At 37.5% G+C, this 19810-nt stretch overlaps 1 protein-coding gene across 2 annotated transcripts in view; it reads right to left on the bottom strand.

Moving 5' to 3' along the window:
* Positions 1-575: 575 nt before the first annotated feature.
* sorl1 (sortilin-related receptor, L(DLR class) A repeats containing) overlaps positions 576-19810 on the bottom strand; it is a 71672-nt gene continuing 52437 nt past the window's right edge. Inside the window, exons 22-48 of one of the 2 annotated variants that reach the window (XM_079823960.1) lie at positions 18295-18468; positions 18065-18178; positions 17860-17982; positions 16723-16842; positions 16503-16628; positions 16049-16159; positions 15827-15958; positions 14898-15029; positions 14512-14646; positions 14224-14376; positions 12787-12942; positions 12492-12620; positions 12266-12392; positions 11749-11918; positions 11517-11629; positions 11329-11439; positions 11155-11221; positions 8411-8493; positions 8226-8307; positions 7961-8145; positions 6910-7029; positions 6658-6822; positions 6396-6570; positions 5342-5448; positions 4260-4458; positions 3951-4163; positions 576-2688 (exon numbers count right to left, since the gene is read on the bottom strand). In XM_079823960.1, the coding sequence (XP_079680086.1) occupies positions 2621-2688; positions 3951-4163; positions 4260-4458; positions 5342-5448; positions 6396-6570; positions 6658-6822; positions 6910-7029; positions 7961-8145; positions 8226-8307; positions 8411-8493; positions 11155-11221; positions 11329-11439; positions 11517-11629; positions 11749-11918; positions 12266-12392; positions 12492-12620; positions 12787-12942; positions 14224-14376; positions 14512-14646; positions 14898-15029; positions 15827-15958; positions 16049-16159; positions 16503-16628; positions 16723-16842; positions 17860-17982; positions 18065-18178; positions 18295-18468 (3590 nt within the window). In that variant the 3' untranslated portion in view covers positions 576-2620. Of the gene's footprint in view, positions 2689-3950; positions 4164-4259; positions 4459-5341; positions 5449-6395; positions 6571-6657; positions 6823-6909; positions 7030-7960; positions 8146-8225; positions 8308-8410; positions 8494-8743; positions 9016-11154; positions 11222-11328; positions 11440-11516; positions 11630-11748; positions 11919-12265; positions 12393-12491; positions 12621-12786; positions 12943-14223; positions 14377-14511; positions 14647-14897; positions 15030-15826; positions 15959-16048; positions 16160-16502; positions 16629-16722; positions 16843-17859; positions 17983-18064; positions 18179-18294; positions 18469-19810 lie in introns of those variants that run through there. The other variant, XM_079823961.1, reaches the window with a different exon arrangement.

The following is a 19810-nucleotide window of genomic DNA, read 5'->3' as shown; positions in this document are numbered from 1 at the left end:
TACAAGAATGGGGACTGGAGCTTTCAAGCTTAAAATGGAAGTCAATAGAAGATTTTACCTAGTCAAAATAACGTTGCAGATATCTTCAATACATATTTGTCAATACATAGACTTGTCATAATCACGTTTTAGATATCTTTACGAGTCAAAATTGCAGGATGGATATTTGGAACTGGAATTAAAACTAAAAAATGACTAGTAGAGCGAGCGGCATTAAATGCTGAAATGGCTTGCCATATACCAATCAGTCAGCACAGCGCCACTTCAAGTCAAACACACCTACTCATAGACCTATTCAAAGGGTATGTCCAAAGATTTCGGCCGTGACTACAGCACGGAACACCACAATACCAGTCTCCTCTGTTGCAGAGTTTTTCTTGTGCAATAGCGTTCCCAGAATGTTGCAGGGAGGTTATCTTTAAAGAACCTGAAAATAACTTTTACAGAACGTTCCCTAATGTTTTTTTTAGGTTATTATTTTGCAACCATAAAATAACGTTCCCAGAATGTTGCAGGGAGGTTATTTTTAAATAACCGAATACAACATTCACTTTTATTTAGGTTATATTTTTTTTAATAACCATGTAAAATAACCTTCCAATTCCACCATTTTTTTCTTGAGCTTGCCAGACCAAGTCAATATTCATTCTCACCACTACACAAAGCAAGAGAAGTCAGATTCAACAGTTTTCTACATTTATTTCAGCATAAGTGGTTCATAAAACATCTCATACTGTACCACTTAAACGTTTCTTATCTTTAAAACCCTCAGTAGGCAGGCAAGATGAAATATTTAAACATGGCGGTGTCCAACATCACTGCTATGTAAAAATGTTTCCATCTTATTGACCAAAAAACAAAATGGGTTCCAAACTGGGCATGACAAATATCGTCACAAATGGTTGCGAGTAAAGAATACAAACAAGACAAAATAAAAACGGTGGCTCAGGATTCACACAAGTGCTGCACTGGAACTTTTAAAACATTATACAGTGGTAATTCACAATATGTCGATACACACATTTCCTATCACACTATTACCATCTTTATACAATTTTCATCTTTCTACTCATTTCAATTATCTGTGAGGGTGTGCATGTGTGATCACATTGACATACTGCTACATACTTTACTCAGTGTGTTGTAATAAGGCAATGTGGTACTGAAAGAAACACTATTTCACTAAAAACAGCTGCATCTACCAACTGAACAGTTTTGTTTAATGCCAATTAAAAATGACCACAAGCATTTGAATGTAAACTGGCCATAAACCTCATTTAAAAAAATCCTTTAACACAAATAAGTAGGGGGTAGACCACAACCATTTTCCTTTTTCTGGTCACCTCAATACAAGATACAAAAAAGAAAAAAGAAAAAAATACATTCACAAACAAATCTTTTAAGCAACACCCGCAATTCAGTTAAAATGAAACATGGATTTAACAAATGTACCTCTTCACAACTGTTCGGGAAGGCAAGACGTCTGCTCTACCCTCTGCTTTTCTTAAGCTTGGCACAAGAGACTAAAGATGAAGCCTTCTGGTTCACTCAGCACAGGCTTCACTGCAATATGGAACTACTGTACAGAACAATAGTCTCCGAATTAAACACACTGCGCTGCCTGTGGCAGTGTGACTGATATATCGCTGGTACATCTACATTAACCCAGTTCCCTGAGAACACTAAAGGACTAAAACCATGGCAGCACACAGGATATGCAACAATATTCTTTGCTAGATAAAACGCGTAGGATAAATCAAAGGGAAAAAATCAGACAGTGAACATAAGCATTTTTTATGGACTGAGTATGTGACTCAATGTGAACTACACTCAAATAACCTTTACCGTCTTAATTTTGGTCAGTCTTTTCGGAAAATAGCTGATAAAACAACCAATGTAGGTTACAATTTTCACATTTTCAAAAAGCAGAGGGAATTAAACCTATTGCTGAGCAAGGACATTAACAAATGGATACAAAGTGTAAACAAGGTACCGTGGACAAATGCAGGCCTACTGACATAAAGTGACACAAATCGAGCATACAGTATGTAACAACAACAAAAAAATCGGATCCTGTGCAATTTACTGTCAAGAGCCTACGTACCGCCTTCCCTTTTTATCAGCATTCATTGGTCCATTTTCATCTGTACACATATGAGGTTTGCTTTTTAGGGTTTTTTTCTTTTGTGAGTTTTTGCACTGATGTACCCATATCTAGGTGCTTGTTTTGGCTTAAAGCAAATGTAATGCTCGTGTGAGAGTTTGTACAATAAGGGTCTTTTCCCTGTTCAGTAAGTCTGCTGACCAGCTGACAAACTCCTTCACAGTTTGCTTCAGTTAATGCCTACAAAGTCCAATACCCACATATATTATATATAAAAAATAAGTTATTGCGCATCCGAAAAAAGTGCATCTTATATTTAAAAATATCTCTTTCGCTCCATGCTTTCTTTTCTTCCTCGGGGTCCAGAAACACAAATCCATAGTTTTTTTTAAGTGACGAGGGGGGTCAAGAGGAAGGGAGCTCTGCAGCTTGAAGGTGTGCCGGATGGGCACGTAAGAGAACATAATAAGGAAGTGGAGTGGGACGTAATGGAGGAGGAGAGAAAGAGTTGTCCAGCTATGCAATCACCATAGGAACGTCATCTGAAAAGCCACTGATCATAGGAGCGTCTTCATCATCGTCACCTTCAGAAGAGAGGGAACAATGAAACAACATTAGCAGCTAATTTTCATAGTGTGAAAAAGTTTGTGTACTTAACAAAAGGAGCAGAAGTGAACATAATTCATGTGACCTGGACTAAACTGAAAGTGACCTGAACTAAGCTGAATTGAAATAAAAGTAAACGCAACTGAACTAAACTGAATTAAAGTGACCAACTGTCCTGAATTCAGCCAAGTTTCACAGTGTGGAAAACTTTGTGTACTTAAAGGTGCAGTGTGTAGTCTTTATGAGGATCTTTTGACAGAAATGCAATATAATATACATAACTATGTTTTCAGTGGTGTATAAAGACCTTACATAATGAATTATGTTTTTTTATTAGCTTAGAATGAGACATTTCTTTCTACATACACCACGGGTCCCCTTTCAGTGAAGCCGCCATTTTGCGCTGCCATGTTTCTACAGTAGCCCTAAACGGACAAAATGCTCTACAGCGCGCTAGCTACTCTCTGCTGTCTCAGACAACATCTTTGTCCTGTGTCGGCCACCGTAGCTTCTCAATGATCTTCAAAAGGGAGGGCTGAGCGGTTGCAATTTGCAATCTTACCGCTAAATTTACACAGTGCACCTTTAATGAAGTGAGCTGAAGTGAACTAAACATTATTCATGTGACCTGAACTGAGGTGAATTGAAATCAAGTAAATGCAACTGAACTAAACTGAATTTAAGTGAACAAAACTAAATTCAGCTGAACAAAAGGCTGCAATGACCTAAAAATGGAACTAAGTGAACTTAAATGAAGTTTAAATTGAATTGAATCAACAGAATTTAACTTAACTGGTTTAAAAATTAGGCTAAACTTATTTGAAATTAAATAATCTGAACACAACACAACTGAGTAAACTGAACTAAAATGAAGGGAACTGAAGACAATTGAGCTAAACTCAATTGAAATTAAGTTAACTAAACTGAAGTCAACTGAATTATAGTGAACTAAACTAAAATGAAGAAGAGAATCAAAGTCATCTAAGCTAAACAAGTGAACTAAACTAAACTGAAGTCAACTGAAGTCAACTGAATTCAAATGAACTGATTTAAACACAAGTAAACTGAAAAACAACTGAACTGAATTAAAATGGAGTGTAGTGAACTGAACTGAAATAAAATGATGTGTACTGCATTGAAGCTAACTGAACTAAACTGAAGTGAAGTTAACTACAGTAAATTACACAACTCTGAAGCAAAATACAGATTTCATGAAAGGTAGGACTCAAGCTGTTCTTACCCAGCTCATCTCCTGATGAGAAAATGGCAGAGCCCAGGCGAGAATTGTAGTGGCTGTTAGCGAAGGCGGTGAAGCTGTGCTGTAGCCGACGGTGTCTGAGATAAAGCACCACCAGGCCTCCACACACACCCACCAACAGCAGGAACAACACTGGAACAACAACCGCTGCCATGTCCTCAGATTTACCCGACTGAGATTCGGCATCACTTGGCCCTGAAAGATGATAAATGTGTGTCAGGATCAACATCTGGCCAAACAAGAGCCACAGAGATAGAGGCGAAAAAATGTTTAGTGTGTAAAAGCTCATGCCTGCTGCTTTGGCCAGTTCGTCATATAACAGCACAGCCGCCTCTCCACACAGCTGGTTGTTGAGCAGGCAGCGCGCCCGCACTGAGAACGTGTAGTTATGGCCCACCGACAGGCTGTTGATCCTGAAGAACGTATCCGTTGTGTTGCCCAGACACATTGTGGAGTTGGTGACACTGTCATGCACATACACCTCATAGCCCTGAAGAGACAAGCGATCATTAGTGAACCCACTTCTCATGGGAAACAAAAGGAAATAGAAAAAGCCAAAAAGGAAAGTTGCTTCAAAGATTTTTCTTTGAGATAATGTGCGCCAATAAACCAGGCACAATAAAACCAGAAATGTTAATTGACCTATCGGTAAAACTCCAGAATAATTTCTGACAAACTTTGATATTAAATAAAAAAAATTACATTAGGCTATAATATTTAAACATCAATATGAAGCAAAAGGACCACCTCTCGTCGAGAAGCATTCAAGCGGGACTTAAATATATAAAAGATTTTAAAATAAATATGGTGGGAGATTAATTTTGAAGCGAGGGTTTACAGATCTCAATGCAAACGAGAGAATCCTCATGTTACGCTCGTCACGAACGCAGATGACAACATCCTGGATTCTTTTACATTTAACCAGTTTAATATGGAGAGGCACTGAAATGTAGACCTTCGTTTATGTGTTTTCGACCTACACTGTTACATAGTTACCTGACGTGAACCGTTAGTTATTTCGGTTGGTATGTTAGCAGGGACTCGCTAACTTTAATTGTAACTTAATGAGAGTATGACACCCAGAAAATCCTCTCAGGATACCTGGAATCAGTGTTACAGTACCCCAGGCACATCGTTTTACCATTTTTGTAGCATAAACACTATCAAAACGATGAGAGCTTCGGATTTTCTAATGTTTCTTTATGGCGCTGAAACCTAAAGATGTCGTAGTTCCGGTCCCAGTGCAACTGATACTCAACTGCTATTGGCTCATCTGTGTTCGAGGGGCGGGGCTTACCGATAGGTCAATTGAGTAAATAGGGTCAATGTGGATTTCATGTCAACTTTAAAGGTGTGTAAAGGTGGTTTCTCACCCTGCTTTCATTGAAGGTGCGGTCCTTCACAGCAAGGCTCTTCCAGAAGAGGAACACATGATCCTGTTCTTCTAAGATTTTGAGGGCCTCAGGTGCAGGCAGAGGAACTGTGTGGAATGGATAATATAGGATTAGAGCAAAGACATATACAAAACACAGCATGAAATGACACATTTTTTACTTATAGTACAAATACACAGCCGTTCAAAAGATTGGGTCAGTGGCGTTTAAAAAAAAAAAGAAATTCATACTTTATTTATCAAGGATGCATTAAACTGCTCAAAAGTGTCAGTAAATATGTTTATAAAAGTTTTATATTTAAAATAAATGTTTTTTACCAACTTTCTGATCATAAAATAATAAAAATATTAAGTAGCACAACTGTTTTCAACATTGGTAATAATAAGAAATCATTCTTAAGCACCAATTCAGCATATAAGAATGATTTCTGAAGGATCATGTGACACTTCAGCTTTGCCGTCGCAGGAATAAATTACAGAAACAGAAAACAGGAAAATTCTAACATATTAAATATGGTTTTTACTGTATTTTGATCAAACAAATGAATTTTACCGAATTACGAATTTTAAACATTTTACGGTTGTGTAGTGAAGGGAAAGGAGGATTTGGTTAAAAATAGTTTTAATGAAAATTTGTGCCCTTAATAATTTTTATAAATGTAGAAATTGTGTTATAAAAGCAATAAAGCACTCGAGGCTCTGCTACATCGTGGGCTGTCGGGGTTGCAGGTACTTCACTGTGTGCTACATTATATGATTGCCTCTCATACCATAAATTACATAATATTAACTAATATTAATACATTTAACATATTTAGTGTTACACGTTTTCCAATGTGCCTGCAGCTGTATGCACTGTAATATGAGTGCTCCGAATGACCTGTGAAACGTTTTCCGTGAGAATATTTCAGCAGTTATGCATGTCCTGTATTTGTCGTCTGAACCAGCAAAGCCAATCACTCTATGTGTACCATCAGACACCCATGACCATTTTTATAATACAATGTTTCAGGCAAGAAAAGAGATGACTATACCCGTGTTGAGTGTGTAGCTGGCCTCTTTGCTCATGTTGAGCAGCCTGATGGTGATGCTGTAGCGTCCTCCAGGCTCCAGACCCTTCAGCGTGTACTCCACCGTGTTGTTCTGAGTGTTCACCTTATAGTCCCGCTCCGTTTTACGAACCGTATCCCTCACGTGCACTGCATATGTCTGATATATATACACAAAGATGCTTGAAACAACCCGACTGACATAACTCAATTATGAAAATGTTTTATATTGACTTTGTGGTCATACCAAAGGACTGCTGGGAGAATCGTATGGCGGCTGCCACTTCAGAGTGGCCTGTGTCTTATCCACTCGCACTTTGTGCAGGTTTCGAGGTGGAAGTCGCTCGTTGGGGATCATCTTCACTACAGCATAGTCTGATGGAGGACCCAGGTATGGAGAGATCACCCTCACCTAAACAACACACGCATAGTCACTTCATCTGGACATCATAGTGCCAAAATGGATCTCCAAGAGAGGAGCAAGAGGGTGGATACTAACCAGGAAGAGGTATTGCTCGTCGCTGTCAACGATCACAGTCAGACTGGTGGAGTTGGTATTGGCTCTGTGAGGTCTGTGGTACAGATCCAGGAAGGAGGTGGCATAGAACACTCCATACATCTACAAAAACAGAACACGGTGTCTCACTAGACATTTTTTAACTTAACGTGAGGTCACACTAGCAAAATTTCAGCAAAATAGGTCCATTATCTATTGGCAATAGTGTAGCAATGTATGAAGCAAAATCTCACACAGAAGTCACTTACAAACCAAGCAGCTTTCTGTTGGTCAATGTTATGAATTTTTTCGCGACTGAACCCGATGCAAAATCTGAGGAAATCTTTATTTCTCAAGTGAATGGATTCCTAAGGATCGCATGGATTTCAATTGAAATGACTGGACTTCCCCAGTGAAAATTCACTGTCGATAAATGAACCTTCATATTTAGTCGCACTTTATAATAGGTATCTTTAACTACTATGTACTTGTGCCAAATTGTTTTTTTTATTGTGTTCATTTGCTATTGCAAAACACTTTTGCCATTACTGAGGTGGGATGTGGGTAACATTGGGGACAGGTTTGGTGGTATGGTTAGGATTAAGGGTGGGTTTGACGGGTAAGGGAAGGGTCAACAGTGTAATTACAGATGTAATTACATGCAGGTATTTTTCTTAAAAAAAGCACAATGTAAAACATATGTACACAATTAGTACATTATATCAAATTTAAATTTAAATCTTTGTGCATACTAGTTAGACACTTTATATAAAGTGGGACCAATGAGTGATTGACTTGACTTGATCTCACATCTTAAAATATTTATAGTTTTCTTTTATTTTCATTATTTAATTAAATATAAAGCAAAACGTTTGTATTGTAATGTGAAGCAAATCTTTGTAAAAGTGAGCAAATCAATAGTCTGAGTTTTCATATGATCACCTTGAACATGAGCGAAATCTACAGCGTGAACTTTTTAATTGGATTTCGGCCTTAAAAGTTCACCTATAAATGTGACCAGACACTTTTATGAGCGTTTATGAGTTAATCTCACCTCAGCTTGAGGGCCAGTCCAGTTGCAATCTACAGCGGTCTGGTTGAGCGCTCTGGCCTTTAGTGACGGCTCGGCAGGTCTTTTGCCTTTGGTCTGCTGACGGGACAGAGCAGTAGGACTGTCTCCATCATCCGTGTGAGCCCACACCTCCACCTCATACACTGTCCCTGGTGTCAGGTTATTGGCTATACAAAAAAACAGCACACGCATTGTATCTTCTTCCAGAAATGCTGACAGGATGTTTGATGACTGTGAAATGTTTTACCTTTCAATGTCCTTGAGACAGTGAAATTCCTGCTCTCCTTCACATGTTCATCAAATACCCATGAAATCACGACAATATAGTGCTTCACCAAACAGAGAGAGAGAAATAGAGATATCAATATTATATTTACATCCAAAGGAGGTCATAACGTAAACCCTGCACAGAGAAAAAACAATCTGACCAACCTGGACCTTATAATCATTGGTGATGGACAAAGTCATTGAGTCTTCTTTGATGCTGGTGATCACGACATTAGGAGGAGAGAGAGCTGAAAGACACATTATTAAAAGAGTCATGAGACGCTACAGCATTTTTTGTCAAAACATTAATATAGACACTAGATGTTTATGCAATATATAAAATATTGGGGGTAACATTTCCAGCAAAATATATGTATCGTAATATATAGTTACCAGTCTACTCAGACGATATCATTGAGATATAGAGATACAATGTGAAAATATTGTGTAGGATAAGACTTGATCATACCACCAATCCATATTAAAAGATATGCCACTGTTTAAAAGTTTGGTTCAGTATGTTTTTTTTTTCTTCTATTCAGCAAGGATGCTTCAAATTGATCATTTATAATGATATAAAGATTTATATTTAATATCAATACTTTTATTCAATCATTATAAAAAATGTATCATGATTTCCACAAAATCAAACCCTTCTAGGGTCTCCGGGCTCTTTTCTGACCCCAAAGGACGTTTGCTCAAAAAAAAAAGAGAAGTTCCCTTTGTCCAAATGGCATGAGACTTTGTATGGTTGTCAACACTCTGTAGATCTACAAATAAAAAAAAATAATTGGATTGATATCTGTTTTTATGTTCGTGTGACAAAAAGAGTCACACTCAGGGTTTAGAAAATGGACAAAATACATCCTCAAAAACAGAAACAACACAGAACATGTGGCACACTTCCAACAATGCATAAAACATCCACAATGCAAAATGATCATGCTCACTCACACACAGGAATACATTTGTTATTGCTTGTTATTGCTGTTCAGTTCATTGCATTTTGATGTTCATGTTGTGTATTTTTTACTCAATATGTAATATAACTGTTCATTTCAGTTAATTTTTGTTCTGTTACAGTTAGTAACTGAAGTGTAGATTAAATTTGTAGAATTATAAGAAACTCATATGTTTGAAATAAATGATAAACTCTAAAGACTTGTTCTCTTTTCTCTTGTTCAGGTTTGATTCTAATCATAATGTAACATCATTGAAAAAAATATTTTCAGTACAAAAAAAAAGCTAAACTTTGACAAAATTAATACATTTTAATTGTTATAATTGTGATTTCATAACATTTAGATATGAATCCAACTGAAAAATACTTTCAGCTAAAAGATGAAAAGATGTCTTTCAGTCAGTCAAATAGCACATAGCAAATAGTGGAGCTCTGCAGCCATTTACTGGTAAAAGTAATTTTTTTACATTTTAAAACTGTATTTTCCAAAAGATGGGCAAAGATCTTACACTAAACCAGGTCCAATTATCCATGTTATCCCCACAAATGAAAGTTTATGAAGTGAATTTTACATAAACTGATTTTGTGTGTAAAATCCATTAAAAATATATTTTTTAATTTATTTATATATACATTTTTAAAAATCTTATAAATACTCTAAAACCTGGACAGATATTGAGTGAAAAAATTGAGTGAGATATTGAGTCATTTATTACTCATTAGTAAACAGAGTTAAATTACATTTGTTCTAAAAAAAAACAATTGTTTTGTTACAAAATTACATTTTGTTGCCTGGGATCTGTGGAGACCCCAAAGACCCTGAGTGTAATTCCCAAACGAAGACCGTACAAGGTTAAGCAGCACAACTTTTTTCAACATTGATAATAATAAGAAATGTAAATAATACCAAATCAGCATATTAGAATGATTTCTGAAGGAACATGTGACGCTGAAGACTGGAGTAATGATGCTGAAAATTCAGTGTTAATCTGAAAATATGTTAAAATCCTTTATTTTTAGTTGAATGTTAGTATCGGTTATTTTGAATGCCGTATAATCATTTATGAGACTGTATGGTCTTGTCCTATGAGAAAGCCCTGTCTCATCATTATTCACGATACCACATGACTTTTCCAGTGATATTAAATTACAGATACATATTGACCTGTTTGTATGCTGAAACGGGCATTTACATGACACACAATCATTTTCAATTCATCTTATCCACCTTTGTCCTGAACGCGGGTGGAAGTCTCGCGGAATTATCCTTTAACTTTCCGGTCTCCGGTGTTTTTAGTCAAATTAGTTAATTAAACCTATGAAAATTATTTTAAAAAGCGCATGGCTCCATAGTGCCATTACATAGTGTCTCTTGTCAGTGCCTCACCCTTCCAAGTTTAATGAGTGCGTAGATGACATGAAGCTACATTGAAAACAGACGGCTGCTCATATCCTACATACGGCTCCCGTTTGGGTGAAGTTCAGGGGGTTTTTGTCCTCAAAATGATGAGTGCGCACATATAACTTTTATGGGGAGTATTTTAAGTGCTGCAAGCCATGCTCATTTTCTCTTGTCAGTCTTTGGCATAAAATGCAAGACATATGGCACCGAATACGGACATTCTTTACAGATTTGCTGATGCTCAAAACACCTACTTTCTTACGTGTTTATTTCTTAATTTTATTGCTGTTGTTGTGGCAGTAAACAGCACAGCTTGCAACCCTGCGCTGATTCAAATTTTTAGTCGCTCTTTTTACCCCGTTTTAACAATGGGTTCCAATAGAAACTGCAACAGGACAGCATTCAAACTAAAATTGGAATCCATCATGCGCTCATTGTTTGCTCAGGAAAAAGGTGGATCAGATAAAAACACTTGAGCGGAAATGTCCAGCAGGGGGAGTCAGCACTCTTCTGTGAAGATCAGTTGTTTTTACATAGTTTCATTACCTTTTTGTGGAAGTATGGATTTAATTTCTGTCCAGTTTCCCACGCCTCTGCTTGTGACGGCAGCCACCTGAGAAACAACAGATGAAAACATGTTAGATGAAGTGATCTGGATGATCTTAGATGATCACAAAAGTTCACATAAAACAAGTTCATGAAAGTGCTCAAGTGTCACACCCGAAATCTGTAGAGCGAGCTGGGCTGTAAGTTCTTAACTTCTGCACTGGTGCGGGTGCTGGTGCTACGCTGGGAAAACCACTCTGCGCTGTCCTTTTCACTGTACTCCACCTGCACAAAACACACAGCCAGTTAGATGCAAGTAGGTGTTGATAAATGCTATAAAGAACTGAAGGCTTTTTCCTCACTATATACTCTCTGATGAGTCCATGTGTTTTATCAGGAGGGTTCCAGGAACACAGTACGGTCCCGTCCTCAGCATTGCCACAGCTCAGCTGCAGACCCTGAGGAGGGTCTGGCACTGCCATACAAACACACAGTTGTTAGACACAATGAAGCAACAGAAGACAAAACATATCCCTTCCATATAAACTTGATTTGTTCTATAAGTGATTTACTGTGCTGCTAATGTAGACTTACATCCTTCTGGTGTGCGTAGTGTGAGAATTTCATTGGTCCTGTGCTGTTTGCTGAGACATTGAGTCTGAACCTTCACTTGGTAGGTGGTGTCCGGCATCAACACGGTTAAAATGGCACTGCCCTTATTGCTGTGTGTGTCCATGGACGTCCACTGCTGGACACCCACCTGCCTAAAGAATAAATACAACATTTGTTATTGACCCATGTGGACCCATGATCCTTTGGAGCATGTCCTTGTTTAGCATATTTGATGCCTATGTTTGTTGATTGATTTTAATAACTTTAATGTACTTGAAGTGCACGCATTGCACTAAGAAAATACAAGTATTGGATAAAGACTTGGTATTGGCAGATGACTTGGATCCGATCGGGGGCACAAAAAACTTAATTGGAACATCCCTAAACAAAAAATAAATGTTATGTGGTCTGTGATTTTTGGTTCACAGTTGAAGTGGTCCAGCACCTGGAAAAGCTTAAAAAACACAGGTGTAGATGAAAGCTAAATTTAAATGAATACCTGAAGTAGATGACAAAAGAGCAGGAGGATGTAGGCATATTTTTGGGTCTTGACCAGGTGAGCGTCACAGCACCAGAGAAGTTGGCGCTCCACTGTAGATTTTGAATCTTGTACACCAGCATATCCACTAAGAAATGGAAAAACATGGTAAATATGCATCTTACTGTGGTACAATGCAGTCAGAGTTCAACATCAGATACATCATGAACGTCTATCAGTGTCTCACCAGTGCAGTTATCCTCGTCACTTTGGTCAGAACAGTCTATGAAGCCATCACACCTCTCACTGTTCAGCACGCAGGCCTCGCCATCCGCACAAAGAGTACCGTTCACACAGAGCAACGGACCATGAGTGGCTGAAATATAATGGAGAGTTAAGAAAGAAATGGTTGCAGCCTATGTGTGAAGACATAGGCTAAGCAGTGTAACAGTGTTTGTGTTATTTTAGTTTTAATGACTTTATTTCTATTCTAAAATGAGGAAAACGGTAATAAAGAGTGAGTAGGTGTGTCCAAATCTTACGACAGTTGGCCTCATCAGATCTATCCAGGCAGTGAGGGTGTCCGTCACAGCGCTTCCAATCAGCAATACAGGTCGGAGGCTTCAGGCACAGGAACTGATCTTTAGTGCAGCGGCCCGATGGGGGAACAGTTGCCAATGGAGTCACAGAGCCTTTGACTAAGCAAAAGACAGAAACAACATAAATCAGTTACGGCTACATGTCATAGTGTAACACATTTGCATAATGCCCTACGTGTTCTATGTTCTACGTTGTCCGCCTCACGCTCAGATCGATGTAGTAAAATCGACGTAACTGTTTTTACAGTGTGTAAAATTGATGATGACTGAGGAAGTCTCCAGAACTGAAGTTAACTTATGGTAATAGGCATTTCATTTCCAAAAAGCACTGTAAGCGATAGACCAAATCACAACAGACAGGGTCATATGGCCAATCAGAACAGAGTAGGCTCACGGACAGGAGGGATTTAGAGAGACTGAATCATCTGACAAGTCGTTTGAGAATCATTGAAAAATGTGGTGATGTGCAATGTATATTATGAGAAATGTAGAGTTTTTTGACCTTTGATGCATGCAAACCTGTTGTAGGAGACCTCCAAAACCAAAGGAACCTTTAAAAGCCCCCTAAGAAATTCACTTATTTATTAAGATTTTCTTTAAATCTTCTAATGCTAGGGTCATTATTATTGAGTGACAACACTTAATATAGTATTAAGTGAATTTCATAAGCTCTGGGAAAATTAAATGTGGCGCTCTGGGACTGCATGTATGAACATGACTGCTGAATGTCAGACATCATTAAAAAAAGAAAAAAAAAAACATTAAACTTAATTTACTGATGCAAGCTAAAACATGTTATTGATGCAAGCTAAACATTATCGGTAGTAGCTAAAAAAAGATATGAATATATAAAACCAATATAATAAACTATTATGAAAATAAAAATAATAATATTTTAAATAGAAAAAAATAACAATAATAATAATAACCCCTGAAAAATCAGAAGGCCACACAAAGTTTGGGGGTCTGTAGCTATTGACTGCAGAAAGTTGGCGACTCCTGCACACTGTGTGCCTCAACATGCGCAGACCCCACTCTGTGATTTTACGTGGCCTACCACTTCGTGACAGAGTTGCTGTTGTTCCCAATTGCTTCCACTTTGTTATAATAACACTAACAGTTGACCGTAGAATATTTAGTAGTGAGGACATTTCACGAATGGACTTATTGTACGGCACCACAATAACCACGGCACCACACTTAAATTCACTCATTTATATATAAATAAATAAATAAATAAATAATACTGTTTATATTTTCTATAAAACAGGTAAAAATAAATAATAAATAAAAATCCTGCAAGCTGGACTGGATGTAAGACTGGACAGGCCATATGTTTGACACCCCTGGTATTGGCTAGGAAAAGAGCAGAGAACGCACCTGTGGGACAGCCCACTTCATCGCTGCCATCAGGACAATCAGCGTAGCCGTCGCACACCCAGGTGTCCGCAATACACGCGCCAGAACCACAGCGAAAACGATTAGGAGCACAGGTAGCTGGACCTGGCGCAGGTGTGTGAGGAGCTCCACCACCTGAACACAGACACAACATAAGTCATTGTAATTAATATACTGAGCAAGTGTCTTTTGTTGGCACTTTACAAACAAGTTTAATAGACGCTGACTAGGCCAGAATATACAGTAAATGTAAATGTCTGAATTATGCACCTGAACATTGAGATTCATCAGACCAGTCACCACAGTCATTTTCCCCATCACACTTCCACCAGGCGGGCACACAACGGCCGTTCTTACACTCGTACTGAAAGTAACGCGAGCAGCCCGGCTCCTCGGTTGGGGAAGCTGAAACAGGAATCACACAAACTCATTAGAAAACAAGCACAGAAACAAGGTGAACAGTACTGTTTGAAACTAGTCCCAGGTATGACTGAATTAGACCTAATGAATTATCCAACTCTCTGACTGGTAAGTATGTAGCCTTCCATAGCTAAAATTCTAACAGCATAAAGTCAATGTGCAGCGTGACCCATAGGAATTCAACCTAGAATTTGCCTTTTTGGGCTTTATGATCAGCGTGGGTAATTATTGCTCACCACAGTTGGCCTCGTCCGAGTAGTCGCCACAGTCATCCATGCCATCACACTTCCACTCGAGGGTCACACACATTCCATTGGAACACTGGAAGTTGTAGCCGTCACACGTTTTCTCAAATTCAGGGTTAGTTGCTGTGGAAAAGCAGAGAACAAATAAATTACAAAACACTGCATCAGGGCTCTATCCAAGGTCCACGTTTAAGACAATCAATTGATTCAAAAATTCTAATTACATAATTGCATGATATGCAGATTAATTAAATTTAATGGAAAGTATGTGTTATTCTTGCTGAGATATTATGAATAAATTATGATAATACGAATTAAGACAATACATTGTCGCAGACAATGAAAAGCAAAAGACAGCAAAAAAAACTTTAGAAGGGAATAGATTGATTACTATTAAGGAATTTAATAACTTTTTTATAATTAACTTATATAATACTACCATTCAAACATTTGGAGCCATTGTTAAAAAGATTTTTTATACTGTTTATATATAAAGAATTATATTTCAAATTTCTTTCTATTCATCAAAGAATCTTCTATTCACCAAAGCATCATAGTTTCCACAAAAATATTAAGCAGAACAACTATTTTAAACATTATTATTAATAATAAGAAACGTTTCTTGAGCACCAAATCAGCACATTAGAATGTCACATGATCCTTCAGAAATCACTGAAGACTGGAGTAATGGCTTTGCCATCACAGGAATAAATTACATTTTAAAATAGAAAAAAGTTATTTTAAACTGCAATAATAGGAACATGGAATTTGCATTTGGAGCATAATTAAATGCATATATATTGACATTTAATTATATATAGCAATTCATTATAGTTAGAACACATAATGGACTTTTGGCTAACTCTTCAAGTGAACAGTTTATAACGGTCACGTTTCAGTTAGCAAATTGTTGGACTCACGGCAGCCAGCGTATGTTGCGTCCTCATCAGATCCATCAGCGCAGTGTCGGGTACCGTCACACACCAGAGACTGGAACAGACACTGCGCTCGGTTTTTGCACACAAACTCCATATAGTGTGCACAAAGGGGGCCTGCAGGAACAGCCCTTATTATTACCTTTATCTAGTTTCAATTACAACACAACATAAATAAAAATTGCACTTAAATAAGGAAGCACATACCGCAGTTCTGCTCATCAGCGCCCCCTGGACAGTCCTCCACACCATTGCAGTGAGCACTAGCGGGCAGGCAGGTGCCGTTAGCACACAAGAAGCCGCTGCACTTTTCACGCCCTGCCAAACAAAACCAATGTCAAATGACACAGAATCATACATGAGAGAGCTGCGTGATTATAGAAACAGATACTACTGATAAGTGTGAAAATTCAAGAAATTTTAAATAGAATTAAACAAATTAAAGTCATTACATTCTAAACCTTTTTTTAAAGGTTTTTTTAAAGGTTTTTTTATTTATTTTTTACTTTTTTACAGAATACAATGGCTTGCTGTATGGACACTTTTGCTATTTTTGGAGCTTGACAGAACATTTACTGTTCAGAAATTCACTCTCTTTCACAAAAAAAGAAAATCAGTTCACAATGAAATGAGGGCGAGCACAGCAGTGTTTGTGACTGACCACACTGGGTAGGGTCCTCGTCTGAGCCGTCCTGGCAGTCGTCATCTCCGTCACACACCCAGCGCTGAGGAATGCAGTGACCCGTGTGACACTGGAAACTACTGCTCTCACACGTGTGGTGACCCGCTTTATGAGACAGAAAGAAGAGACATTAAGGATGTAGATGTGACATATTACACTGCATATTTTTTTCAACCGTGTGTAAATGAGTCTCTCTCACCAGTACAGTTGGCTTCATCTGACCAGTCCCTGCAGTCGTTGTCTCCATCACAGCGCCATGCGTCTCGAATACACACGCCTCTTGCACAGGTGAACTCTCCCGGGCCACACTGATGAGACTCTAAAAAGAAAGCAGATAAAATATAAGCACTGCATCCATGTAATTTTAACTGAACAAGATAAAACATACATATACAATATAGCTCAAAAGTTTTTTTTTGTATTGCAATGATATTCAAGACATTAATGGAAATGTTGAATGTTCTGGAAATGTGTTTTGAGATTTAATTGTTTTATCCATGGAACAGTCATATCAAACGAACACCCAGTGTTGCCAAATAGATTATATATTATTGATATTATTTATTAACAACAAAAAAAGAATACCAGAAGCTAGAATAAAATGAGTTGTTTTGTTTAAAAGCAGAGGCTCTGTTATTTATTTTGATATATTGCATGTTAAGGTATTCATACTAAAATGTTCAGCTAAATATTCTGGGGGCCATGAAAATGTTGTAAAAATGATCAAAAACGCTGGCAGGGAAAGAGTTAATAAAATAAAAGATATTTACTATTTTTTTCCATGAGCATACACCACATAGACTTCCATCAGATTGAATCAGATTTTTGGCACAAATAATTAATGAACACAGTTTTTGCTACTGAAGTTGAATTATTAATATAATTATTTATATAGTATTATAGCATATATAAAAAAAAATTAATTAGCTTTTGTTTTTATATTTTCAGGTTTCATTTTAATTTTAGTTTATGTTTTAGTCGTTTTATTGTTTAGAATCATATTTCTCTTTAGCTTTAATTTTCAGTTTCAGTTCGAGTAATTTTAGTACCTCAGCTAAAAACATATTCATTTCAGTTAGTTGCCAAGGAAACATTTATAATTTTGTATTAATAAAAATTGAATATATATATTTTTTATTTTAAGTTTTAGTTAACAAAAGCAACACTGATTCAGAGACACAATAAAAAAATATATCATAACATTTAGGTAACTAAATGGTCAATTAAATAGTGCAATAAAATATCAAGATACCACTTCATTTTATACCAACAGCAAAATCCTCTTAGATATATCTTGAATATTGAATATATCACCAAGCTCTAAACACATGCATACCACAATGCTCCTCGTCACTGTTATCACCACAGTCGTCCTCGTGGTCGCACTTGAAGGCCAGTGGAATGCAGGAACCTGAGGCCACACAGCGGAACTGAACCGCAGGGTCACAGGAAGTGGTGGCTGCAGAGAGAGAAAGACATGAAACTCAACATTTATACATTTGTGTTGTTTTATATGAGACAGAGGAGACATTGTCACTCACGGCACTCCTGCTCATCGCTCATGTCGCCACAGTCGTTGTCACTGTCACACTTCCAGATGCTGCTGATGCACTTCCCATTAGCGCAGCGGTGCTGGTTTGGCAAGCAGGTGTGCTCTGATGGGCAGCAGACAGAAAAACACCAATAAAACCAAACTCACCTAATAAAAATGTGAACAAGCCGATTAATGATTTAGAGCTTTTGATATCTGACACTTTTGTTTCTGTCAGACCTGTCTTAACGCATGTATTATTGTGGAGCTGGTATCCACTGGGACACTGGCACTGACGCTCTCCTGAGGGTAGGATGGTGCTGGAAACTCCGTCGGGACAAACACAGTGATGCTTGTTTCCAGGCTGGGGAAGACACAGAAGACTGCATGGCTGATCCACACAAGCATTCTGACCTACAGGGGAGAAACATTTTTGTTTAAACTATTTAAAAAAAACTGAGTTTTGTGGCTTTTAGTGCATGTCTGTTAGCTTTAAGGCAATCAAAGTTATAGTTTACTCCTGTACTGCTGAAAAATAGGCCTGATATAGGTTGACTAAAACATTTTCAAAAACACAAGCTTTTTTTCTTTCTTTATAAAATATTGATGACTCATGCTGCACCAGTGTTAAAGGTGCAGTAAGCAATTTCTGAGAAACACTGTTGGAAGTCGATCAGACCGAGCACCACAACAGCTTTGTAGCCAATCAGCAGTAGGCCTGGAAATGGACACAGAGGTTGCGTTGTTTCTACTCCATACGTGAGTAACATTGGTTTTGCTATGTTTCACAGAAGCATTATTTTGCTTCACTTCAGTTATGACAAAGAGACAACCACTCAACACCACTCTCACAGATGTAGAACAATTCATTATGATGGTGTGTAATAAACAGTTATGGAAATGCAGAAACTGAAGCTCCAATCTCCTCCCAAAAATCCAGAAAAAAGTCAGTTAGCACCTGTGACAAATTCACTCAGAGAAGCCGTCAATCTCAGCTATCAATCATGACATCACACCCCCCGTTTTTATAGCATCAAATAACTAACTAAAACTAAACTTATTTAAAAAATGAACACTTGAAATCATTGTGATAAAAACTGCCTAAAATGACAGAAACCATCTTTAGGAAACAATTATTTGAAGTGTAATTTAATTGTTTAGTGTGTCTCGCGTCCATTCTAATACATGGAGGGGCAGGGGTTAGGAGCTATACTGGGACCAAGCACCGGGGGGGCGTTCGAGGCGCGGAGGCTTCAGTTTCTGAGAGGAGTGCTGTAGACTTGCTCAACACACTCATTGCGTGTTCACTAATTTGGGGGCGGAGCAATGAAGGTATGGGTGTGTTCCTTTGGGTTGATTTCAAATATCACAAGTGTTTCTCAGAAATTGCTTACTGCATCTTTAAGTATCCATTTTTGTAATTTTGTTGTTTTGTCATTTTAATTATTAGTCATATTTTTAAAATAGGTCTATATAGTTTTCATTAAATTTTAGTTTATTAAGTTTCAGTTATTTTTGTATTTAAACCAAAAGAAAATGATAAATGTTGTCTTAATGTTTTTTAATATTTATTTATATTTATTTAAATGTATGTTTATTTTATTTCAAGTGATGAAAACTCTTATGGTTTTAGTTAACGAAAATAACCCTGTGTTCTTGTACAAAAATAATGTAAGAACGACAATAATAATGCCCCTTCCCCATTATAAATATTACCATGGAAGTTACTGGAATTTATACATTTCAAAATAACATT

This window comes from Gobio gobio (assembly GCF_949357685.1).
Source record: "Gobio gobio genome assembly, chromosome: 8".
Taxonomy (NCBI): Eukaryota; Metazoa; Chordata; class Actinopteri; order Cypriniformes; family Gobionidae; genus Gobio; species Gobio gobio.
The sequence above is the reverse complement of the archived record's forward strand: the minus strand, read 5'-3'. Positions and strand labels throughout refer to the sequence as shown.